General features: G+C 38.5%; 1 protein-coding gene across 10 annotated transcripts in view; it reads right to left on the bottom strand.

Moving 5' to 3' along the window:
• The window catches only part of TRIM9 (tripartite motif containing 9), a 390783-nt gene that overhangs the window by 194015 nt on the left and 169066 nt on the right, over nt 1–27702 (bottom strand). For 7 of the 10 annotated variants that reach the window (XM_053697627.1, XM_053697625.1, XM_053697629.1 and 4 more), the window contains exon 3: nt 25947–26069. The exons of 2 other annotated variants lie outside the window; for them this stretch is intronic. In XM_053697627.1, coding sequence (XP_053553602.1) covers nt 25947–26069 — 123 coding nt within the window. The remainder of the gene's footprint in view (nt 1–25946; nt 26070–27702) is intronic. One more of the 10 variants, XM_053697626.1, reaches the window with a different exon arrangement.

The following is a 27702-nucleotide window of genomic DNA, read 5'->3' as shown; positions in this document are numbered from 1 at the left end:
CAATATCAGCAGATACTTGAGAATAATGTTGAGGAATCAGTCACAAAGTTGAAGTTACGCGGGGATGGATAGTTCAACAAGACAACAACCCAAAACACTGCTCAAAATCTACTCTGGCATTTATGCAGAGGAACAAGTACAATGTTCTGGACTGGCCATCCCAGTCCCCAGACCTAAATATAATTGAAAATCTGTGGGGTAATTTGAAGCGGGCTGTCCATGCTCGGCAACCATCAAACCTAGCTGAACTGGAGATGTTTTGCAAGGAGGAATGGTCCAAAATACCTTCATCCAGAATCCAGACACTCATAACAGGCTATAGGAAGCGTCTAGAGGCTGTTATTTCTGCTAAAGGAGGCTCTACTAAATATTGATGCAATATTTCTGTTGGGGTGCCCAAATTTATGCACCTGTCTAATTTCGTTTGGATGCACATTTTCTGTTAATCCAATAAACCTCATTTCACTACTGAAATATTACTGTGTCCTTCAGTTATTTGATAGATCAAAATGAAATTGCTGATCTAAACACCCAAATATTTATAAATGAAAATCATGGAAATTGTCAGGGGTGCCTAAACTTTTGCATACAACTGTATATACAGAAGGGGACAGCACTCTCAGACCGGACTGGGTACACATCTCATGACCCTGCAACATGCTCAGCTTTTGGTGCTATAGCACTCTCAGGAAGCTGTGCTATAGCTAGAGTCACAGGCAGTTAACCCCAGACAAACCTGGGGTGCAGGTTCTGTGTGTTGTATTGTTTGTTTTGTAATTTTAACCTATGGACCTGCACCCAGGTTTTTCTGGGGTTAACTCCCTGTGATTCTAGCAATAGCACAGCTTCCTGAGAGTGCTATAGCACCAAAAGCTGAGCATGTTGCAGGGTCACGGGATGTGTACCCAGTCCGGTCTGAGAGTGCTGCCCCCTTTCGTGTTTTGCATATGATTACTTAAGTCTGTGAACCCTGACTTATTCCCAGTTTGTTTAAGAGCTTGCATTTGTGTGGCTGTATTAGGGACCCAGGTTTTGGAAGAGACCATGACGTGGTACCTAGGCTTGTCCCATTTGGCTAAATGTGGTAACTGACTCTTCCAGTATTGCTTTTAATCTTAGCTGAGGGCTTGTGAGCGAGTGCTGGACTTTTTCTGTGTGTTGTATAATATATAAATATATATATATATATATATATATATATATATCCTTGCATATAATCTAGCCATATGTATGTGACTCATTTAGTGCATCTGTACAATAATCTTCCATTATTACCAGTGTTCCCTTTAAGGCCAGTTATGTGAGCGGCCCAGCAGTGAGACAGTTCATTTGAGCAATTAGCAAACACTACACAATGCATGCAGACTGCAAGGTGTGGTTCCCTTATTAACTGTTTCACTGCTGGGCCGCTCACAAAACTAGCCTTAGAGGAAACACTGATTACTACATCACAAAGCCAGACTGCAGTTCCTTAAGCTAATGCAATGCACATATATAAACAGACTCAGCTTGCAGAAGAACATTTCTAAAACCTCAGCACACAAAGAATGAAATAGGGAGATGTAGAGCACTAACCCTCCTACACCCACATAGCCATCCTGTCATTTATTCCTCCTCTCTAATGTTCCTTGCCTACTTAGCTGGATAGCAGGCAGCTCTTATGGGTAATCAATTGTGAAGCCACTCACAAACAGCTGACATGCGGGGATGGTTTCACAAGCATGTTCCATAAGGAGAAAAAAAGCTGGATTGCTGCTGATATCAATTTAACATTAGATTTGCTACTGTCCGCTATAGCCTTCAGCAATCCTGTTCAGTTAATAGAATCATTTGGAATTTTCACTTTTGAAAGAACAAGACTAATTACATAAATGGCTACAGTATATTCCTATGTAATATGAGGCAAGCTCTGAAATGAGTATTTCAGCCTTGAGCACAACAATGTATTGCACACAAGGGAACAGAGACACAGGGAATCACAAAAATGAATAGAAGACTGGTTGGATTTCTGATTACCCCAGAGATTGCTATTTATACCGGCTTTTAAAGGGACATTATACACATTTTTTCTTTGCATAAATGTTTTGTAGATGATCTATTTATATAGCCCATAAAGGTTTTTTTTTTAAATAAATGTATAGTTTTGCTTATTTTTAAATAACATTGCTCTGATTTTCAGACTCCTAACCAAGCCCCAAAGTTTTATGTGAATACTGTCAGCTACCTTCTCCAGCTTGCTCCTGTTTGTGTAAAGGGTCTTTTCATATGCAAAAGAAGGGGGAGGGGGGAGTGTCTTATTTGCCACTTGCAGTGGGCTTTCCAGCTACCTTTTCAACAGAGCCAAACTGACAGCTTCTAAGTAAGTTTTTAAACAGTTTTATACTGGATTTTTATATCAGTAACTGTGCATATTATTCTTTATAGTAGTGTCTATTACATGCAGTTATATCAAAATTAGTGTATACTGTCCCTTTAATGTTACATATAGCTGGTGCAATTCATTTGTGATAAAAGCACTGGGTCTTATTTAGCAAAAAAAAAAAATCATACAAGAGATTATTTATATTCTGGTTGAAATATGCAGATTGATTGATATTGACTTTGCAATTGAGTTAGTTTATAAATTCCATGTGAACCACTGAACCAGATGTGACTAATACACATTATACAGTATGTGTATTTGCTAACATATTTTCTGGTAGCATACATTATTACTATAATAATACAGTACTGTATTGTGTGTGTGTGTCTGTCTGTGCTGTCTTTAATGGGACAGTCAAGCCAAAATTAAACTTTCATGATTCAGATAGGGAATGCGATTTTAGACAACTTTCCAATTTACTTTTCTCAACAAATTTGCTTTGTTCGCTTGGTATTCTTTGTTAAAAGGTTAGGTGATTTCTGAGCCTTGGAAGGTCGCCTCTAATCTCAGTAGATTTTCACAGTTTTTCACATTTAGACAGTGCTAGTTCACGTGTGCCATATAGATAACATTGTACTCACTCATGTGGAGTTATTTAAAAGTCGGCACTGATTGGCTAACATGCAAGTCTGTCAAAAGAACTGAGATAAGGGGGCAGTCTGCAGAGGCTTAGATACAAGGTAATCACAGAGGTAAAAAGTATATTAATATAACCGTGTTGGTTATGCAAAACTGGGGAATGGGTAATAACAGAATTTATGTTTACCTGATAAATTACTTTCTCCAACGGTGTGTCCGGTCCACGGCGTCATCCTTACTTGTGGGATATTCTCCTCCCCAACAGGAAATGGCAAAGAGCCCAGCAAAGCTGGTCACATGATCCCTCCTAGGCTCCGCCTTCCCCAGTCATTCGACCGACGTAAAGGAGGAATATTTGCATAGGAGAAATCATATGATACCGTGGTGACTGTAGTTAAAGAAAATAAATTATCAGACCTGATTAAAAAACCAGGGCGGGCCGTGGACCGGACACACCGTTGGAGAAAGTAATTTATCAGGTAAACATAAATTCTGTTTTCTCCAACATAGGTGTGTCCGGTCCACGGCGTCATCCTTACTTGTGGGAACCAATACCAAAGCTTTAGGACACGGATGAAGGGAGGGAGCAAATCAGGTCACCTAGATGGAAGGCACCACGGCTTGCAAAACCTTTCTCCCAAAAATAGCCTCAGAAGAAGCAAAAGTATCAAATTTGTAAAATTTAGTAAAAGTGTGCAGTGAAGACCAAGTCGCTGCCTTACATATCTGATCAACAGAAGCCTCGTTCTTGAAGGCCCATGTGGAAGCCACAGCCCTAGTGGAATGAGCTGTGATTCTTTCAGGAGGCTGCCGTCCGGCAGTCTCGTAAGCCAATCTGATGATGCTTTGAATCCAAAAAGAGAGAGAGGTAGAAGTTGCTTTTTGACCTCTCCTTTTACCAGAATAAACAACAAACAAAGAAGATGTTTGTCTAAAATCCTTTGTAGCATCTAAATAGAATTTTAGAGCACGAACTACATCCAAATTGTGCAACAAACGTTCCTTCTTTGAAACTGGATTCGGACACAAAGAAGGCACTACTATCTCCTGGTTAATGTTTTTGTTAGAAACAACTTTCGGAAGAAAACCAGGTTTAGTACGTAAAACCACCTTATCTGCATGGAACACCAGATAAGGGGGAGAACACTGCAGAGCAGATAATTCTGAAACTCTTCTAGCAGAAGAAATTGCAACCAGAAACAAAACTTTCCAAGATAATAACTTAATATCAACGGAATGTAAGGGTTCAAACGGAACCCCCTGAAGAACTGAAAGAACTAAATTGAGACTCCAAGGAGGAGTCAAAGGTTTGTAAACAGGCTTGATTCTAACCAGAGCCTGAACAAAGGCTTGAACATCTGGCACAGCTGCCAGCTTTTTGTGAAGTAACACAGACAAGGCAGAAATCTGTCCCTTCAAAGAACTTGCAGATAATCCTTTCTCCAAACCTTCTTGAAGAAAGGATAGAATCTTAGGAATTTTTACCTTGTCCCAAGGGAATCCTTTAGATTCACACCAACAGATATATTTTTTCCATATTTTGTGGTAGATTTTTCTAGTTACAGGCTTTCTGGCCTGAACAAGAGTATCAATGACAGAATCTGAGAACCCTCGCTTTGATAAGATCAAGCGTTCAATCTCCAAGCAGTCAGTTGGAGTGAGACCAGATTCGGATGTTCGAACGGACCTTGAACAAGAAGGTCTCGTCTCAAAGGTAGCTTCCATGGTGGAGCCAATGACATATTCACCAGGTCTGCATACCAAGTCCTGCGTGGCCACGCAGGAGCTATCAAGATCACCGATGCCCTCTCCTGATTGATCCTGGCTACCAGCCTGGGGATGAGAGGAAACGGCGGGAATACATAAGCTAGTTTGAAGGTCCAAGGTGCTACTAGTGCATCTACTAGAGTCGCCTTGGGATCCCTGGATCTGGACCCGTAGCAAGGAACCTTGAAGTTCTGACGAGAGTCCATCAGATCCATGTCTGGAATGCCCCACAATTGAGTAATTTGGGCAAAGATTTCCGGATGGAGTTCCCACTCCCCCGGATGAAATGTCTGACGACTCAGAAAATCCGCTTCCCAATTTTCCACTCCTGGGATGTGGATTGCAGACAAGTGGCAGGAGTGAGTCTCCGCCCATTGGATGATTTTGGTCACTTCTTCCATCGCCAGGGAACTCCTTGTTCCCCCCTGATGGTTGATGTACGCAACAGTCATCATGTTGTCTGATTGAAACCGTATGAACTTGGCCTTTGCTAGCTGAGGCCAAGCCTTGAGAGCATTGAATATCGCTCTCAGTTCCAGAATATTTATCGGGAGAAGAGATTCTTCCCGAGACCAAAGACCCTGAGCTTTCAGGGGTCCCCAGACCGCGCCCCAGCCCACCAGACTGGCGTCGGTCGTGACAATGACCCACTCTGGTCTGCGGAAGCTCATCCCCTGTGACAGGTTGTCCAGGGACAGCCACCAACGGAGTGAATCTCTGGTCCTCTGATCTACTTGTATCGTCGGAGACAAGTCTGTATAGTCCCCATTCCACTGACTGAGCATGCACAGTTGTAATGGTCTTAGATGAATTCGCGCAAAAGGAACTATGTCCATTGCCGCTACCATCAAACCTATTACTTCCATGCACTGCGCTATGGAAGGAAGAGGAACAGAATGAAGTATTTGACAAGAGTTTAGAAGTTTTGATTTTCTGGCCTCTGTCAGAAAAATCCTCATTTCTAAGGAGTCTATTATTGTTCCCAAGAAGGGAACCCTTGTTGACGGAGATAGCGAACTTTTTTCTACGTTCACTTTCCACCCGTGAGATCTGAGAAAGGCCAGGACAATGTCCGTGTGAGCCTTTGCTTGTGGAAGGGACGACGCTTGAATCAGAATGTCGTCCAAGTAAGGTACTACTGCAATGCCCCTTGGTCTTAGCACCGCTAGAAGGGACCCTAGTACCTTTGTGAAAATTCTTGGAGCAGTGGCTAATCCGAACGGAAGTGCCACAAACTGGTAATGCTTGTCCAGGAATGCGAACCTTAGGAACCGATGATGTTCCTTGTGGATAGGAATATGTAGATACGCATCCTTTAAATCCACCGTGGTCATGAATTGACCTTCCTGGATGGAAGGAAGAATTGTTCGAATGGTTTCCATTTTGAACGATGGAACCTTGAGAAACTTGTTTAGGATCTTGAGATCTAAGATTGGTCTGAATGTTCCCTCTTTTTTGGGAACTACGAACAGATTGGAGTAGAACCCCATCCCTTGTTCTCCTAATGGAACAGGATGAATCACTCCCATTTTTAACAGGTCTTCTACACAATGTAAGAATGCCTGTTTTTTTATGTGGTCTGAAGACAATTGAGACCTGTGGAACCTCCCCCTTGGGGGAAGCCCCTTGAATTCCAGAAGATAACCTTGGGAGACTATTTCTACTGCCCAAGGATCCAGAACATCTCTTGCCCAAGCCTGAGCGAAGAGAGAGAGTCTGCCCCCCACGAGATCCGGTCCCGGATCGGGGGCCAACATCTCATGCTGTCTTGGTAGCAGTGGCAGGTTTCTTGGCCTGCTTTCCTTTGTTCCAGCCTTGCATTGGCCTCCAGGCTGGCTTGGCTTGAGAAGTATTACCCTCTTGCTTAGAGGACGTAGCACTTGGGGCTGGTCCGTTTCTGCGAAAGGGACGAAAATTAGGTTTATTTTTGGCTTTGAAAGACCTATCCTGAGGAAGGGCGTGGCCCTTGCCCCCAGTGATATCAGAGATAATCTCTTTCAAGTCAGGGCCAAACAGCGTTTTCCCCTTGAAAGGAATGTTAAGCAATTTGTTCTTGGAAGACGCATCCGCTGACCAAGATTTTAGCCAAAGCGCTCTGCGCGCCACAATAGCAAAACCAGAATTTTTCGCCGCTAACCTAGCCAATTGCAAAGTGGCGTCTAGGGTGAAAGAATTAGCCAATTTGAGAGCATGAATTCTGTCCATAATCTCCTCATAAGAAGAAGAATTATTATTGAGCGCCTTTTCTAGTTCATCGAACCAGAAACACGCTGCTGTAGTGACAGGAACAATGCATGAAATTGGTTGTAGAAGGTAACCTTGCTGAACAAACATCTTTTTAAGCAAACCTTCTAATTTTTTATCCATAGGATCTTTGAAAGCACAACTATCTTCTATGGGTATAGTGGTGCGTTTGTTTAGAGTAGAAACCGCCCCCTCGACCTTGGGGACTGTCTGCCATAAGTCCTTTCTGGGGTCGACCATAGGAAACAATTTTTTAAATATGGGGGGAGGGACGAAAGGTATACCGGGCCTTTCCCATTCTTTATTTACAATGTCCGCCACCCGCTTGGGTATAGGAAAAGCTTCGGGGGGCCCCGGGACCTCTAGGAACTTGTCCATTTTACATAATTTCTCTGGAATGACCAAATTCTCACAATCATCCAGAGTAGATAACACCTCCTTAAGCAGAGCGCGGAGATGTTCCAATTTAAATTTAAATGTAATCACATCAGGTTCAGCTTGTTGAGAAATTTTCCCTGAATCTGAAATTTCTCCCTCAGACAAAACCTCCCTGGCCCCCTCAGACTGGTGTAGGGGCACTTCAGAACCAATATCATCAGCGTCCTCATGCTCTTCAGTATTTTCTAAAATAGAGCAGTCGCGCTTTCGCTGATAAGTGGGCATTTTGGCTAAAATGTTTTTGATAGAATTATCCATTACAGCCGTTAATTGTTGCATAGTAAGGAGTATTGGCGCACTAGATGTACTAGGGGCCTCCTGTGTGGGCAAGACTGGCGTAGACGAAGGAGGGGATGATGCAGTACCATGCTTACTCCCCTCACTTGAGGAATCATCTTGGGCATCATTTTCTCTAAATTTTGTGTCACATAAATCACATCTATTTAAATGAGAAGGAACCTTGGCTTCCCCACATACAGAACACAGTCTATCTGGTAGTTCAGACATGTTAAACAGGCATAAACTTGATAACAAAGTACAAAAAACGTTTTAAAATAAAACCGTTACTGTCACTTTAAATTTTAAACTGAACACACTTTATTACTGCAAATGTGAAAAAGTATGAAGGAATTGTTCAAAATTCACCAAAATTTCACCACAGTGTCTTAAAGCCTTAAGAGTATTGCACACCAAATTTGGAAACTTTAACCCTTAAAATAACGGAACCGGAGCCGTTTTTATATTTAACCCCTTTACAGTCCCTGGTATCTGCTTTGCTGAGACCCAACCAAGCCCAAAGGGGAATACGATACCAAATGACGCCTTCAGAAAGTCTTTTCTATGTATCAGAGCTCCTCACACATGCATCTGCATGTCATGCTTCCCAAAAACAAGTGCGCAATAGAGGCGCGAAAATGAGACTCTGCCTATGATTAGGGAAAGCCCCTAGAGAATAAGGTGTCCAATACAGTGCCTGCCGGTTATTTTACATAGTTCCCAAGATTAAAATAATTCCTCAAGGCTATGGGGTATAAAATATGCTTATATATAAATCGTTTTAGCCCAGAAAATGTCTACAGTCTTAAAAGCCCTTGTGAAGCCCTTTTTTTCTTTATGTAATAAAAAATGGCTTACCGGATCCCATAGGGAAAATGACAGCTTCCAGCATTACATCGTCTTGTTAGAAATGTGTCATACCTCAAGCAGCAAAAGTCTGCTCACTGTTTCCCCCAACTGAAGTTAATTCCTCTCAACAGTCCTGTGTGGAAACAGCCATCGATTTTAGTAACGGTTGCTAAAATCATTTTCCTCTTACAAACAGAAATCTTCATCTCTTTTCTGTTTCAGAGTAAATAGTACATACCAGCACTATTTTAAAATAACAAACTCTTGATTGAATAATAAAAACTACAGTTAAACACTAAAAAACTCTAAGCCATCTCCGTGGAGATGTTGCCTGTACAACGGCAAAGAGAATGACTGGGGAAGGCGGAGCCTAGGAGGGATCATGTGACCAGCTTTGCTGGGCTCTTTGCCATTTCCTGTTGGGGAGGAGAATATCCCACAAGTAAGGATGACGCCGTGGACCGGACACACCTATGTTGGAGAAAAAGGGATTATTTATCTTTTTTTTTTTTTTTTTTTTTTTTTAAATTTCAAGTTTTTATTAGTGAAGATTTCTCAGATACAACAGTGACATATTAAATAATTTGGAGCACGTAGGCTCCTACAGACAGTATGAACAGAAAAATTGGAACATTCAAAAATATGTCAAGTTAGAATGCGTTCCTGAAATGAAAAAGTGAACGGAATATAGCTCAAATCAAGTGGGGTGGGTTAATTGGGGTGGGGGGGAGAGATTAGGGAAAGAGGAACGGGAGGGTAATTGTTAGAGGCAAGGATTTGGTTCATATGCGGGTGGTACTTGGGGAGGGTTGCCTAGTGTGTGTTTACTCTAGTGTTCGGGGCCCAAGTAGTGGTGTGGTTAGATTGCCAATCTGCCCACACTAATTCAAATAGGTCTGAATTATTTATAGAGGAAAAGATAGGTTTCTCCATATTGTAGATATATGCCATATAGTTTAGAATGCATGACCATTTTGGGGGCGTCACAGTTTTCCATGCCTTGGCTATTGTCGCTTTAGTAGCTGTTAGCAAATAAATTGCTAGGTATGCTTGGTGTTTAGGTAGTTTAGTGATGCCTATGTGCAAGAGGGCATTGGAAGGGGTTATAGGAAGTGTTATGCCTAATCTCCCTAGCGTACGGAAGCATGTACTCCATAAGGGTTTTAACTTGGGGCATTCCCACCATATGTGTAGGGAGTCTCCTTTTTTTCCACAATTGCGCCAGCATAGAGGGGAGGCAGAGACAAACATTTTATTAAGTCTCGCAGGGGTAAGGTACCAGTTTGTTAAGAGTTTATAATATGTTTCAAAGAGTGTGACACAGTGCAGTGCTTTTCTAGTGAGGGAAATTACGTGTTGCCATACTTGTGGGGTCAGATTCAGGTTCAGGACTGATTCCCAAGTGAGTAAGTGAGGAAGTTTGTTCTCAGGGTCTGTGCTTCCTATTAAGGTGTAATGCATTGATAAAGGTCTGTGTAATTTGTTACCTTGTTGCCAAGTCGTTTCCCAGAGTGTACGGGGTCGGTGTAGCTCAGGTTGGAATCCCCAGCTAGTAAGAAAGCTCTTTAGTCTTGTGTATTCGTATGTCATGTATCTGGGTAAGTTGGAATCTGCTTTTATTTCTGAGAGTGTCATGAAGCGCGGGGTTGGTGAAGTAACCCAAAGGTCAGCTACAGTTTGTATTCCAATTCTAGTCCAGCCATAAGGATGAGAGTCAGGTAAGCCTCGTAGGAGACCTGTCAAGGGAGTAATAGGCGAAGGATGTGGGGCGACGTGTGGATAGTGTCTAAGCTTGTCCCACATGGCGAGGCATTCTCGTATTATGTTATTGCTAATGTCTGTGGCACGCCTTAGGTGGGCCGGAATCCAAATTAAGTCGGGCAGAAATATATGATTTGGGAGGGAGGCTTGTTCTATGGTTTTCCATTTACTAGGAGAGTCTTTAGCACCCCATTGTGAGATATGGGTGAGCATGGCTCCTTCATAATACCTAGTTATTGATGGGGAGGCTATACCTCCTCTACTAAGGGGGCTTTGAAGGATTTTGTGCGCCACTCTGGGGGGTTTGTGCTGCCATATATATTTTGTAAATTCACTCTGAAATTGGTGAAGGAGATATCCCGGGATACGGAGAGGGAGACATCTAAATAAATAAGTAATTTTAGGTAGAAAGGACATCTTAAGGGCTGTTAACCTACCTATCCATGAAATGTGAGTATAGTCCCATTTGTCTTTCAAAGTACACAGTTCGGTTAAGAGAGGCAGGTAGTTGTCTTTGATCATCTGAGGGATATTGTTCGATATCTTAACACCTAAGTGGGAGATGAAGTTATTGACGCAGTGTACTCTGTATTGGACCTTGAGGGTGTCAACTGTGTTCTGTGGGATTCCCCAGGTGTAGATTTCTGTTTTATCTAGATTTAATTTGTAGAGTGACATGTCTCCAAAGGAGTTTAAGATTTCTATCAGTCTCGGGAATGAAGATAGGGGGTCTGACGAGAATATAGTAATGTCGTCTGCAAAGAGTGCAATCTTGTGAATTGTGCCATGTAGGCGAATGCCATCAATTTTTTTATCTTGTCTAATTTGTTCTGCTAGTGGCTCGATTGCCAGGGCAAAGAGTAGGGGTGAGAGTGGACACCCTTGTCTGGTGCCATTAGAAATTGGGAAGGGGGGTGAAGCAAAGCCTAGGCCTCTAACTACTGCTGTGGGGGTGGAATAAAGAGCCTGTATCGCTTTGATAATTTGATCTGGGAAACCAAAAATTTTAAGAGTTTCCCATAAGTAGGACCATCTAACACGGTCAAAAGCCTTCTCTGCATCTAATGAGATAACAGAGAATGGCCTATTTAGTCTGGTGGATTCGGTGCAGATGTTTAGGAGACGTCTAGTATTGTCTGGCCCCTCGCGGTGAGGGATAAATCCTACTTGGTCTAAATTTATGAGGTTCGGGAGTAATTTAGAGATACGTGTAGCAAATAGTTTAGCATAAATTTTAATGTCTAAATTAATCAAGGAGATTGGCCTGTAATTGGAGCATAAGGATGGGTCTTTTTGGGGTTTAGGAATAGTAATCACCGTTGCTTCCAAAAATTCCTGACTAAACCTACCCTGTTCTCTAGCGTGATTAAAAAATCTTAAGAGTAGTGGGGTTAGTTCGTTTATGTATGTTTTGTAGAAGGCTGCTGAGTAGCCATCTGGACCCGGAGTTTTAAAGGGTTTTAGATACTTTATTACGTGTTTAATTTCCTTAGAGGTGAATGGGGATAAGAGTGTTTCTTGGTCGTCAGGTGACAATGAGGGGAGGTTTAGGCTGCGAAGGTAGGAGCGTATTTTGTCAACAGGAGTTAGTTTGTCGCTTGCATTTTTTTCTAGATTGTACAGGTTTGAGTAGAATTTCTCAAAACAAGTACCGATGTCTGAGGGTTTGCGGTGTGTCTGGTTCTCAAAGTGGATCTGGTGAATTCTTGAGGTACTCGCTCTGTTTTTGAGTTTATTTGCTAGTAGTGTATCTGCTTTGTTACTCTTATGGTAAGTAATCTGTTTCAATTTAAATAAGTTAGCCTGAGTGCGTTTTAGCTCTAGTTGGTTAATATGGTTTTTAATCTGTATAATTTGAGCTGTGGTATCATCTGAGGGTGTACTTCTATTTAGGAGTTCTAGTCGGCGCAATTCAATATGAGACTTGGAAAGGGGAAGGCCAGATAGTTTTTTAAGATGAGCTTGTTTTTTAATTATGAGACCTCTAAAGGTGGCCTTTGCCGCCCCCCATAATGTGTCGTCTCTGACCTGATTATTGTCGTTAGTTTGGCAGTAGAAGGTTATGTCTTTTCTCAAGGTTTCCTTAAATGCAGCATCCTGTAGGATGTCATGCGGGAGGCGCCAAGAAGGCTTCACATTATGTCGCTCCGCTGAGCGGAGAGTTACTGAGACTAGGTCATGATCTGACCATGGGCATAGGGAAATGCTAGAATGTTTGACTAGGTCTAGGGTTTCTGCTGAACAAAAAACATAATCGAGTCTAGAGTATGTTTTATGAGGGAATGAGAAGTGAGTGTAGTCTCTATCTCTAGCATGAAGTGAGCGCCATACATCGAAGTAACAGAAGTGGGTGATTATTTGTCTGAACTTTTGGGAAAGTTGAGCAGGAGGGGTAATGTGTTTTGTCCGGGCAGTTCTTTTTCTGTCTAGTGCTGGGTCCCAAGTCATGTTGAAGTCCCCCGCTAGTAAAACTCTGCCTATTTTTATCCAGTCAACTGTGTGTAGGATCCGTTTGAGGTATCTAGGCTGATGTGAGTTAGGTAGATAGATAGAAACTAAGGTATGATCAGTATGGTCTAGCTTACATGTTAGAATGAGAAATCTAGATTGGGGGTCTTTTAGGACTTGGATTGGTTCATAAGCTACTCTTTTATGGATTAAAATTGCCGTACCTCTAGCTTTTTTTGAAAAAGAGGTGTATTCGAGGACAGTGTAGTCTTTAGATATTGTGTAAGGAGGATTGTCTGACGACCAATGTGTTTCCTGAAGGAATGCTACGTCAGGGTTATGGAATTTGAGTGATCTAGCCAAAAGGCTACGCTTATGTGGGGAGTTCAGGCCTCGTACCTTGTGGGTTAGTATTTTAAGGGGTGGCATAGAGAGGTATGGAGAGTAGGTCAGATCTTTTAATACTGAGAATTAGTGTGAGTGGGGAGGATAGGGGGAGGGAAATAGGCAACAGATAGTGTGAAGAAGAGTTAGCGAAAATAGTTCGCTATGGTGGAGCCCTAGTGTGGGCTGCCTGTGATGGGGGGCGAAAAGCTAACAGAAACAGGGGTCTTTGGAATGGACCCTGCTCCGCAGTAATCATTGTAAATTAACTTGCTATTACATATGTGCAATACTTAAATTAAGACAACAACCTAAAACAACAATCTAACACATAACTTAAATGTACTATCTAATAGTAAACTTTTCAAGCTTTAACTCAGTCTCAGTTATGATCTGTTGGAGACAGGTCAAACTTCCAGGTCAAATAAAGTCTAGGTAAGTTCCGTTAAAGGTTACCAGGCGTGTTTTTACGGTGGGTTAGTTTTAGGTTTCTTGGCTCTCTGCTCTTTGATAGTCCATTCGGGAGCCGAAGCTCTCAGCTTTGGGTGGGTTGGCTGTAACGGTGGAGGCTGTTCCTGGTGTAGGCCCCATGTGGTCAGGAGAGCCATACCCTGAGGTATGGAGTTAATTGTGTGGCTCTGGTTGTTTCTGGTGACCACTAGGTTTGTAGGGTGGCCCCACCTGTATTTAATATTGGCCTTCCTGAGCGTCAGGGTAATTTGTTGAAAGGTTTTACGGTACTGTAGGGTATGAGTTGAAAGATCAGGTAAGAGTTGAACATCCTTAAATTTTTCTGGCATAGGCGGTCTTTTGAAGGCTGCTTGCATAAGTTTGTCTTTGTATATGTAGCTGTGGAAGCAGACAATTACATCTCTTGGTTTGTCGGCTGGAGTAAGTCGTGATCTTAAAGCTCTATGGGCTCTCTCCATTGTATCAGTGTGTCCATCTGGGGTGCCCACGAGTACTGCAAACAGCTCCTTTAGGTAGGGTTGGAGATGAGTATTTTCTACGGTTTCTGGGATACCCCTAAACCGGATATTATTTCTGCGAGATCTGTCTTCGATGTCTGCCATTTTAAATTCAAGTTGAGTCATCTGATCTGCTAGGGTTTCAGAGTAAGTGAGCAGGTTTGATTGGTCTACTGCCAGATCATCCTGTTTCCGCTCTAGTGCTTCAACTCTTTCTCCAATCTCTGAGATTTCCTTTTTCAGTTCCGCAGAAGACCGTTGAATTTCCTGGGTGATAGAGCGCGTTTGACTGGCCAACATATGCTGTAGGGTAGCCTTAGTAATGTAATGATGTGATGGCGCTTCTGAGCGCACACTAGAATGAGATTCAGCATCGATCGACTCAGGGTCGCTCATCTCCTCGTTGGTGACAGGGTTAGATTCCTTTCCTGATTGGGTAAAGTGATCATAAACAGTCTTCTGAGTGGTAGTGGAGGGTTTCCCCTGACGCCTGGGCCCGTGGGGCATTATGTTAAGACTGTTAGGTATGCCTGTAGGTTAAAGATTAACACCAACCTTCTCTTATAGAGCGCTCTGAAAACAATCTGAAAAGTATAAAGCACCGTACAGTAAAGTTTACTAGGTCTGATATGTATTGCTAGACTGCGGAGCAGGGGTCAATAACATTTTCTATATTTATGACATTTTGTTACAGCATCAAATAATAGATAGTAATTGAACCCTTCGATTTCAACATATAAATGCAGGTGTGTGAGTCACTGACACCCCAGGGAGTGGTGGGATACGACTATACAGAAGGGAAAAAGGAGAGGGGAAGTGACCAGCCCAGACTGGCTGGACCGGAAAGGGAGAGGTGCCAGAGAGAATTAACAGACAGTGTAACTCAGCGGAATATTGAGCAGGGGTGGATAAGATACCTTGCTATTAAGTCCTTAAATTGTTAGTTTAGGAGTGTAGGTGGAGGTGAAGTTCTACTGGATCTGAGAATTCAGAAGGTATGTTACAGTAGGGGGACTGTGGTGTGGAAAGATCAGGCTATGTGTAATGAGTGTGTTTGCCACTACGTGTCAGTGTATGTGTGGCTAGGGGACCACGTCAATATATGTGTCTATGTGTATGCGCCTCGGGGAGTAAGTGTTGGTTAAACTACTTGGTAGCTTTAGGTAAGTATATATGTTAGGCTAGGGCACTAGAACCTTTAGTGAAAAACCAGTGTTTTTTAGCCTAGCTATCAGCACATCATATCAATGAGAAGTTACACTAGCACTTATCTTGATACACTTAAATACCTGTGGAAGAAAGATGTTTGATTAAGGCAGCAGTATGAAATCACACTCCACCTCAGGTTGTGAACCTGAGGACAATAAAGCTGTCGCAGCAGCTAGCTTAAATAAAAAAGAGGTTAGCGTGAGAATGTCTCAATGGTAGGGGGTGTGAAAAGTTTCACTTCACAGGAAAAGAACAAGGTTGTGTTAATCAACAAAGGATACTCTGCATACACTTCACTGTAAGGTTTGGCTGTAGTGTCCAGTTCTCAGGGTCTAGGTTATGAGTATGCCTCAATCACTTGGGCTCCAGTTAGGGAAGTGAAGCAAGATGAATTGACCTTTCTATTGCTGAAGTTACTTAGTTTACTGTGTGTATTCTCTGCAGGGTTTATTGATGGTCCTAGGTAGAATGGGGACAGTAATCAGTCCCAGTAAGTTGGGGCTGCTTCTCCAGCTGGGATATATCCTGTATGTGTGGCCCAAGTAGCTTAAGGCCCTCTGCAAGTGCTCAGTATAGTGGGCAGAGCTGTCTGTGCTGGTGTGCAGATGTCCTGCAGCAGAGAGTGAGAGTCTGCAGTGTAAGTTACGTGTCTGCCAGCAGGCCTCCAGCCCTCGCACAGCTCTCACAGTGAGTCAGCAAGTATTGGGTAAAAGGCTTCCCAATATCTCCAAATCAGGAGCACTAAGGGTCCGTGGCTAAGTTAAGAGGGGTTCAATCAGCTTGTAGTTGTTTGCCAGGGGGTCCCGCTACAGAATGGCTAGTATGTTAGGCTCAACTGTCTTTATAAACAGTGCAAGTGGTTTTCCTAATTGTGGAGGCCAGAAATTACAGTGGCGGTGTTAAGATTTAGAGGTAATAGGTACCGGTAGTTAACTACTTGTGTTTGAGTACATCTTACCCTCTCTAGACGTAGGCCAAGTCCTTTCGAGTGGTGCAGAACGGCCAGCAAGGGGAAGGGACCCGGCCGCAAGATGGCGGGTATTCGCGCCAAAAAGTCCGTGGTGCAGCTCGTACTCCCTCCGCCACCCGCAAGCCTGTGACAATTCCCGGTCAGAGCCGGGTCACGATCTCCAGCAGAGGGGTCAATAAAGGGAAGTTCAGCCGACGACTAAGTCCCTCAGAGTGTGTCCGCAGCTTCAGGTCTTCCAGGCGGCACGTGGGGTAAAGTGTTGCTGCACCGGAGCGGAGCCCCGACCCTCCGGTCAGCAGTCCAGCAAAGGTATCTGTGTAGTTGGCCCCCTTCCAGGGCAGACACAGCAGATGGGTAGGTCCAAGTTGTCGCAAGGACTGTTTAGCTGTGTTGCCGGGTATCGCCACAGGGCTTCTTAAAAACGTCTGGTATCAGCAGCGCTGTGTATCGTTCGAATCTCCAGATTGACCCCAGTCACCCAGGTTCCTTAAGGGCAGGTTGTAGGGTCAAATTTATAAGTTTGAGTCTCTTTTTCCTGCACTTTTTGTCTGTTTTTTGAATAGTTATCAGAGAGCTCTCTCCATGCACGTCTCTCCAGATAGACGGCTAGCTCCGCCCCCCTCTATTTATCTTTTTAAACAATAACATTTTTTCAAGTAGACTTCCCTTTAAGACACAAGTCTAAAACCTGTGGCCAGCATTTAGGGTTGCCAGGTTTTAAACTGGACAGTCCAGTATTTTAGATAACTGTCCAGTAAAATCTTCACAAAAATACTGGACACTTAAATGTTCTTATGTTAAATTACTTATGTTTATTTATTTTACTAGCAGCCAGAGAGGTAAAATAATTTATTTGTATGTTACTGGCCGCAAAGGGGTAAAGCTACTGCTCAGTTGTAAAAAATATACATAATGGGACCAAGAGTCAGGGGTTAATGGAAAACGTGTGTGATGTGTGACTCCCACCCACCATCGTACCCAGTCGCTGACAGTTTGTCCAGATGACGACCCAACCAGCATTAGTAGATTGTTTCCTATACAGAATTCTATTTATTTAGGTACAAAAGCCGGGCACACACAAATTATTTTAAGGAAATACAATTTTCTTGGCTAGCACAGCAAAAGCAGCATTAGGCTTAGAGGATTATCCAGAAAACGTGTCTCATTCTCTCAAGTAAGAAGGAATTGTAAAAGTTTATAAAGTATAAGAAAATCCTTTAATCTTTATATATTATCTGTTTTTGTATATACTTCATAAAATGACTCACAAAAAAAGAGAGAATAGCAAGTGACGCACATTTTTAGGGCTAACTCATAAGAAATAAACTACATAGGGACAGTGCTCCTCACAATTAGAAAATGTGCTGACATAGGTCAATCTTTAAAGAAATTCCTTATTTTTTCTCTATAGATAATTAAAGGAAGCAGCAAAATTATCGCGCTCCCACAAATACGCAAATTTGCCTGTTTGCGGGAGCGCAATAATTAACCAGCCATTACAAGTGGCTGATTATTGCTACCGCGAGCTTGCGGTAGCAATTAGCGCTCCACATATTAACCAGAGGTCAGATCTCTGGTTAATTTTCTAAAAGTGACCCAAAATCCCTCAAAATAGAGGGCATTATAGTTTTTTATAAAAAAAATTGCATTTACATATATATTTAAAAATGCTGCACTACTTACCCCCTTCGCTGCACAAGGTTTTGATGCTGTCTGTAGAAGCCTATGGAAGCAAGCTCTCGTAAGCGCAATGCTTCCTAGCAATGCGAATGCGAGCTCGCATTCGCATTGCACTTAACTTGTAACACCAGCGCACATTATTGTGAGCTGGTATTACAAAGTAGAGTGCTAATATCACTTGCAAGCAAGCGATATTTAGCGCTCCACTTGTAATCTAGTCATGTGTATTTAACCCTCGCAAAGAAGTTAAACACACAGTAGAAGTGCAACTCGGGACCCGTGAGTCGTGCAAATAGCGATGGTGACTGGATCAGTGGTGGATTAAACACACAGTAGTGTAGGGTCAATAGTCTTAAAATGATACGTTCTAACAAATTAAAGCATGTCATTGTTCGACCATTAAGGCCCTTTAATATGGAACATGTTTAAGACCAGTCTCACTAATATTATAATATAATTAAATAATAAAAAATAATAATAATAATAAATTTGAAGTCACTATTTGTATTTGAGTTTGTTGATGGCACTAGTACACAGATCAGTTAATATATAAGTGCTTTATTCAACCATATAAGTGAGTTTAAACATCCATATCACTCTGGGTTTTTAATTCAATCCCATTACTTTTAATTACTATTTCAATAAAAGTTTTTTTTTATTTTTTTTATTTTAAGTATTTTCCCCTTGTGGTGTACAGTTTGAATTGAGTGCTTACTAGTTATCCTCATTTTTCGGAATCTTTATTCTGATAACAATGTAATAATATTAAAGTCCCATTTTATACATGAAGCAAAGACGAACTAAAAAGTTGGTGTGTGGCAAACGTATAAGCTTTTTAAAAAAGCTCCAGATTCAGAAAGCAAATAAACGACATACAATGAAACAGAAAATTAGAGACCAAACGACTTACCCTACTGACAAAAGATCCCTAAAATATATATATACATACACACACATACACCTTGACAGTTTTGATTCCATGCTTTTTTTTTCTTTCTTTTTCAATTTTACATTGCCTAATAAGCTGAAGGTGTTGCAACAGGTCCTTACCTTTTCTTTTTATACTTTACATATATAAATACAAAACAAGAATGGTAACAATGATATTAACAATAATATGGCATGATATGTTTATGCATATGTTAACCAAATGACTTGTCTAATTCATATAGATCTTCACGCTACCTTGATAGTTCATATTCATGTATAAATTAAGTAATATAGCTTTATTTTACTACTCCAGATTTATGCACTGTGCTTGTCTATATAATTCTGTACCTTGTACATTGACATGACTATCTGTAAGACTTTCATTAATCGTTGTTGCCATTGTTCAATATGTTCAACATATTTGAAAAACTCAATAAAAATGTATTTAAAAAAATAAATTTAAAAAAATCCCCCAAAAATAAGCATCAAGAATACTTTTAAGTTACACTTTTCAACATAAACTGTGCTACAGTGCATTCAAATAAATGTTATGTAATGTTATTGCATTTATCTACAATAGGCAAATTACCGTTTAGCATTATGGTGACTCAAATGTGTGCATAATGCAATTCTGTTACTGGAGCTTATGTTGCTTTTATTATAAAATGCTTAAGATGGGGGAAAAATGGGTCAAGAACAATATGTTTATCACAATCTACAAAGGTTTATTCTGAATAGATAGAATGACTGGTCAGAAGGACAACTTAACCCTCAAATACAGCTAGTTTAAAACGTTGATATTAATATCTTAAATGTTTCTATGAATGCCATGTTGTTTTAAACAATACATTCAATTTAAAAATGTAATAGTTTAGTAGAAAAAAACCTTAAATGGCTTGGCTTAAGACCTGTAGCTAACTCATCTGATCTATTGCTTTTCTTTTCATACCATTAGTATTTGCCCCTCCAAACAATGCTTTTCTTTTTATACCATTAGTATGTGCCCCTCCAAACAATGCTTTCTTTTATACCATAAGTATGTGCCCCTCTTTCAACTCTTGAGAGCATTTATTTTGTTTAGCTTTTGAAACGTACATGGGGGATTGGTTATGTTGGGAAGACAATTAGGCCATTGAAGGAAAAAGCTGGCTAACATAAACCACAAATAAAATATGTGAAAGCTTAGTAATTAATATTTCTGATAGGTAAGCTACATTGCATCTTAGCTACAGTATCAAATTAGTGATCATGTGCCACCCCAAGAGAAGGGAAATCAACAGAGAAAAAAATGCTTTAAAACAGGTAAGGTGGACCTATGTTTTGTTTAATAGAATGTCATTGGTTCCTTTAAAAGATGAGCTTGCTGCAGTGTGTAGACCAAATGTCTGCAGGGATGCAACTCATTTATATTTTCTAAATATTGTAAATGTGTTTCTGAAGAAGCTCTAGAATGTACAAGATTATAGAAAGGACAGTATGTTATTGATTATGGTAAGGAGTTTCCCTAGGATGTTGCTTATCAAGGATCTTTACACCAGAGAATAGGACATGAAGAATATAAGGCTTCTGTAGAATGGGGTAATTGTTTTCAATTATAATAGAATAAGACATGAAGGCACCCCTGATGTGCATTTGTGTATCCGAGTAGCATAAACATAATGTGTGTTTTTGTATGAATGTTCAAATAGAGAAGTATTAAAAGTAATCAGCTCCCGTATTGTAGGAGCTTAGCCACAGTTAGGAGCATGTATGATATGTTACCCAGTGGTATATCCGATATGGGAGAATAAAAGTCCTGATATAGCCACTTTATACCATTTGGACCTAACAAGAGGCAGATTAATTGAAACTAATAAATATAATAACACACCTAAAAGTATATTACACTTGCTACCACTAATATCACATAAGAAGCTTCAGCAATGTGTATTTAATTCAAACTTTTAACATATATTCACTGGTGATCTCACTAGGAGTATACAAAAAGTAAATTTGATTCATTAATATTAAAAATTGTGGGGCAGACATGATAATAATAATATAAGTAACTAGACACGCAGGATACTGTTATGTTTTCCCCCACAATTACATTTATATAATTATAATTTTTCCTCCTTGAACATTAATCTCCAATTATCCAGTGAAGTAAATTTAACCACAGCATGTGATAGGTCCGGGGTCCCAATAACATAAAATTAATTTAAGATCATTTTTACATTGATTCCTACAGAAGATCTTTGAGGGTTTTTTTTAATGGAATTAATAGTGCGCAACACTGCATTTTTATATGTTACCATTCTCTGCAATATATTTCTTATATACACTTTTAGATTATTACTTTATTCATTATCTTTGAAAAGTCATCAAATCTGCCATTGCCCTGTTGCAAAGTAGTGTAGTAGTATACTTAGCCCGTAATCATCAGACTAAAAGCAGGGCGCAGCTGGCACTTGTGAAAAACAAAATGCTACATCAATGGACACTAAAAGGGTATTAAGAGGGCATTTTACATCTCAAAGCCCAGACGGGAAGCTTCTCATATGGCAAAAATGCATAAAGCTGCCTACAGGATTATATAAACGGGGATGAGTGTTTGGTCATGATAGCTTCTCTTTAAACATAAGAGACATATGTAAAAAAAATAAAAAAATAATAATATGGCATTACTGTAAAACAAAAAAAAATAAAGACAAATAGGACACATAGCTACGAGGTATAATACTTGATCACAGGACTATTTTATATTAATTATTTACTTAAGGTGATTGCTTAAATATTGAATAAAGTTTTTTTCTATAGAAATTCTTCATATTTTCAAAATACTGTTATTAAATATACTCTGTTTATAACATAGGTAATGTAAGAAGACAGAAAAGCAAAATATTCCTTTTTTTTTAATAACAGACTTTATTCAATAGAATATACAAGCAATTTACAGATGTAGGAGAAGCAGCTCCTTCAGCAGACAAAATACTAAAGCCAGTTTTGTAAATGTAACAAAAAACAAAATATAATGAGTATAAGTAACAAAATATAATGAGTATAAGTAACAAAATATAATGAGTATAAGTAACAAAATATAATGAGTATAAGTAACAAAATATAATGAGTATAAGTAACAAAATATAATAATTATAAGTAACAAAATATAATGAGTATAAGTAACAAAATATAATGAGTATAAGTAACATACTCATTATATGTTGTTACTTATACTCATATTTTGTTACTTATACTCATTATATTTTGTTACTTATACTAATTATATTTTGTTACTTATACTCATTATATGTTGTTACTTATACTCATTATATTTTAAGTGACAAAATATAATGAGTATAAGTAACAAAATATAATGAGTATAAGTAACAAAATATAATGAGTATAAGTAACAAAATATAATAAGTAACAAAATATAATGAGTATAAGTAACAACATATAATGAGTATAAGTAACAAAATATAATAAGTATAAGTAACAAAATATAATGAGTATAAGTAACAAAATATAATAATTATAAGTAACAAAATTTAATGAGTATAAGTAACAAAATATAATGAGTATAAGTAACATACTCATTATATGTTGTTACTTATACTCATATTTTGTTACTTATACTCATATTTTGTTACTTATACTCATTATATTTTGTTACTTATACTCATTATATGTTGTTACTTATACTCATTATATTTTAAGTAACAAAATATAATGAGTATAAGTAACAAAATATAATGAGTATAAGTAACAAAATATAATGAGTATAAGTAACAACATATAATGAGTATAAGTAACGAAATAAAATAAGTATAAGTAACAAAATATAATGAGTATAAGTAACAAAATATAATAATTATAAGTAACAAAATATAATAATTATAAGTAACAAAATATAATAAGTATAAGTAACAAAATATAATGAGTATAAGTAACAAAATATAATGAGTATAAGTAACAAAATATAATAAGTAACAAAATATAATGAGTATAAGTAACAAAATATAATGAGTATAAGTAACAACATATAATGAGTATAAGTAACAAAATATAATAAGTATAAGTAACAAAATATAAAGAGTATAAGTAACAAAATATAAAGAGTATAAGTAACAAAATATAAAGAGTATAAGTAACAAAATATAAAGAGTATAAGTAACAAAATATAAAGAGTATAAGTAACAAAATATAAAGAGTATAAGTAACAAAATATAAAGAGTATAAGTAACAACATATAAAGAGTATAAGTAACAACATATAAAGAGTATAAGTAACAACATATAATGAGTATAAGTAACAACATATAATGAGTATAAGTAACAACATATAATGAGTATAAGTAACAAAATATAATGAGTATAAGTAACAACATATAATGAGTATAAGTAACAAAATATAATGAGTATAAGTAACAAAATATAATGAGTATAAGTAACAAAATATAATAAGTATAAGTAACAACATATAATGAGTATAAGTAACAACATATAATGAGTATAAGTAACAAAATATAATGAGTATAAGTAACAAAATATAATGAGTATAAGTAACAAAATATAATAAGTAACAAAATATAAAGAGTATAAGTAACAACATATAATGAGTATAAGTAACAAAATATAATGAGTATAAGTAACAAAATATAATGAGTATAAGTAACAAAATATAATGAGTATAAGTAACAAAATATAATGAGTATAAGTAACAACATATAATGAGTATAAGTAACAACATATAATGAGTATAAGTAACAAAATATAATGAGTATAAGTAACAAAATATAATGAGTATAAGTAACAAAATATAATGAGTATAAGTAACAAAATATGAGTATAAGTAACAAAATATAATGAGTATAAGTAACAACATATAATGAGTATAAGTAACAAAATATAATGAGTATAAGTAACAAAATATAATGAGTATAAGTAACAAAATATAATAAGTAACAAAATATAAAGAGTATAAGTAACAACATATAATGAGTATAAGTAACAAAATATAATGAGTATAAGTAACAAAATATAATGAGTATAAGTAACAACATATAATGAGTATAAGTAACAAAATATAATGAGTATAAGTAACAAAATATAATGAGTATAAGTAACAAAATATGAGTATAAGTAACAAAATATAATAAGTAACAAAATATAATGAGTATAAGTAACAAAATATAATGAGTATAAGTAACAAAATATAATGAGTATAAGTAACAAAATATGAGTATAAGTAACAAAATATAATAAGTAACAAAATATAATGAGTATAAGTAACAACATATAATGAGTATAAGTAACAAAATATAATGAGTATAAGTAACAACATATAATGAGTATAAGTAACAAAATATAATGAGTATAAGTAACAAAATATAATGAGTATAAGTAACAAAATATAATGAGTATAAGTAACAAAATATAAGTATAAGTAAGTTTATTAGAGTAACATTAAAGCTGTGTAAAGTAAAACGATTACACTGAAATGACTCCAGAGTAATATACATTGAAATAAATCCAGTTACAATGTCCAGGATGTTTAGTGTCAGTAAGTTAGTAATCTATATTAACCTTAAAACTCACCCTAGGGGGCCGATTTATCAACCAGTGAATCAGCCCCAATGCATCTGTTTACGTGCGAGAAATCAGGCTCGCCGGAAACAGGAGTTAAGAATCAGCAGTATTAAGACCGCTGCTCCTTTACTCGTCCGCCACCTCTGAGGAGGCAGAAACCAATCCACCCGATCGCATACAATTGGTTTGATTGACACCCCCTGCTAGCGGCTGAATCTGCAGGGGGGCGGCATTGCACAAGCATTTCTAGTGAAATGCTTGTGCAATGATAAATGCAGACAGCATTTATCGATGTCTGGCGTACATGATCGCTACAGCGGATCATGTCCGTCCGAACATTGATAATTCGGCCCCTAGGGGGCCGATTTACTAAATTTCGGAGGGACATGATCCACTGTAGCATACTCTGTCGACATTTAACTAGTGAAATTCTTGTGCAATGCCGCCCCCTGCAGATTTGTGGCCAATCTCTGAACAATCTCTCTGCTCGATTGCATATGATCAGGTTAATTGACACCCCTGCTACAGCATTTCAGTGAAATGCTTGTGCAATGATAAATGCAATGTGTGGCAGACATGATCGTCTGCACATTGATAATTCGGCCCCTATAATAATTTGTCCCCAATTTACTAATAATTTGGCCCTGATTTGCTGTAGCGAATCATGTCCGTCCGACATTGCTAAATGCCGACAGCGTGCTGTCGGCATTTAACATTGCACAAGCATTTCTAGTAAAATGTTTGTGCAATGCCGCCCCCTGCACATTCGCGCACAATCGGCTGCTAGCAGGGGCTGTCAATCATTCTGATCGTATCTGATCGGGATGATTGCTGGTCGCCGCCTCAGAGGTGGCGGACCAGTTAAGGACAGCGGTCTTATGACCACTGCTTTTTAACTCCTGATTCTATAAGCAGCATTGACTGCTTAGTAAATCGGCCCCAAAGTGTCTTCCTGCTAAATGATGGGTTGAGATGCACCACACCTTTCTATTGGCTATATTGCCCACTGAGACAACTTTGAAAAGAACTTTATGTCATGGTTGTTCACGTACATATCTTAGACACACCGAAGAGAAATACCCTGCACAATAACAAATATTTACTGTCTCTTTAATATTGTTCTAAAATATAAAGTTAACTTGCTGTGTGAATCTGTTGAAAGGCTTTGATACTATAATGAAATCCCATTTGCACCCAAACAGCTTTCAACTTTGAAGAGCTCGGTAGCTAGGTATAAATAATAAATAAATAACAATTTGCAAGCTGTCAAATCAGATATTCTTTAATCAGTGGACTTAACCTGGATATTTAGAGTCATAATGGAATGACTGAACGACCATGTAAATTATTGAAGTTCATGGGCAGCCACTATTATGGTAATTCATGTTAACCTGGTGAGTCCTCCCAGCTTAGTTAGAAGCGATATTTCACACAAGACTTACTGTACGTACTTTCAGTTTGTGCTCGTGCTCCTTGTTCACTCTGGCGAGAAGCTGCACCTTCCTTCTGTTCAGTGCATCAATTAGTGCATCACACTGGGCGACCAAGCAGGCTTCGAACTCCACACTGTTCTCCTGCAACACACATGTACCATTAATGTTACTTCTGCTCATAGCAGTGAGGAACATAATAGTATGATTAACTATTAAATCATATCTCACACATTTGAAATAGTGTTTTAACTATGCTGGCTAAACAATACAAATTAAACATATATAAAGCATATAGAAACACTATAGTGTGTAGACCATGCAGGCGCCAATTGTCTTATATAAACGAACATAATTTATCCTTAAAATAAATTCTATTATTCAAGCGCATATTGTGAGATAGGAAAATCAATTTGAGTTGCAGTGATAGTTAGAACTACCCAGTACAGTATGGAAACACTTAGGTAAATATTGGATAAATAAGGCATGCTATGTAAATAATCTAATAAAATAAGAACATAATTACCAAAACCTACGATTAAGATATCAGTTTGTAAAATACTGGTAAATAACGCATCTAATAATAAACATACAGATGCTTAGGTTGCAATCCTCTCAGAGTCTATTTTTAAATTTGCAGCAAATCAATTTAAAATAATGTGATGAAGGCAACATAACAACAACAGAACAGGTCTATTTATCTATCCATTAGAAGAGCTATCGAAAGAATTGTGTATGCGTGGGTTTGTGCAGTTTTCAGATTCACAGGTATTCCAGTCCATTCAAAATCTTATAGAAAACTGTGTCTGTGCTTGAATGGCTCCACCAATACTTTGAACTGTGAGAATTAGACAGCAGTATTCCAGTCCACTAGCTTTAGTGTACCTTTTCAAATTATATATAGCCTTTGTATTTAACAAACTGCTGAAGGACAAGGCTTCCTTGTAAAGTGGCATCCAGTGTCCACTAAAGCAGTCTGGTATGATTTAAAGGGACACTGTACTATAAAATGTGTTTCCCCTTAATGTGCTCCAAATGACTTGTTTTACCTACTACAGCGTAATAAATGTATAGAAAAAGTGTTCCTTCATGTTTATTTCTATATTTGAAATAGCTGGGGGGTTTCCATTATAGCCATCACTTAGAACCAGCCCATAAAATGGGCTGAGCCTGCAAGTATTTATGTTAGGCACAGAAATGCTAATTATGTCTGGGGTTGAATAAACACAAGCAGCTATTTCACATACACAATCTCTCTCCCTCACACCCCCACTGGGAGATTAGCCAGTGATATTCTCTTCTTTTTACATTGCCTTTCTACATAGAAAATGTTTGTTACTCATATTTTCAATATAGATGGATACACAATGGGCAAAATAAGCTATTTCAAATAACAAATAAAGATAAAGTAGTTGTTTTCAAACAATTAAATACACTCAAGCAGGTAAAATTAACCACTGAGATCATATTAAAGGGGAGAACATTTTAGAGTACAATGTCCCTTTAACGTTCAAACCACTGAGGAGGCAGAGAGGTTAGAAAAACATAATTTATGCTTACCTGATAAATTTATTTCTCTTGTAGTGTATCCAGTCCACGGATCATCCATTACTTGTGGGATATTCTCCTTCCCAACAGGAAGTTGCAAGAGGATCACCCACAGCAGAGCTGCTATATAGCCCCTCCCCTCACTGCCATATCCAGTCATTCTACCGAAACAAGCCGAGAAAGGAGAAACCATAGGGTGCAGTGGTGACTGTAGTTTAATTAAAATTTA

This window comes from Bombina bombina, chromosome 1 (genome assembly GCF_027579735.1).
Source record: "Bombina bombina isolate aBomBom1 chromosome 1, aBomBom1.pri, whole genome shotgun sequence".
NCBI classification, from domain to species: domain Eukaryota; kingdom Metazoa; phylum Chordata; class Amphibia; order Anura; family Bombinatoridae; genus Bombina; species Bombina bombina.
This window is presented reverse-complemented; position numbering and strand designations above follow the sequence as displayed.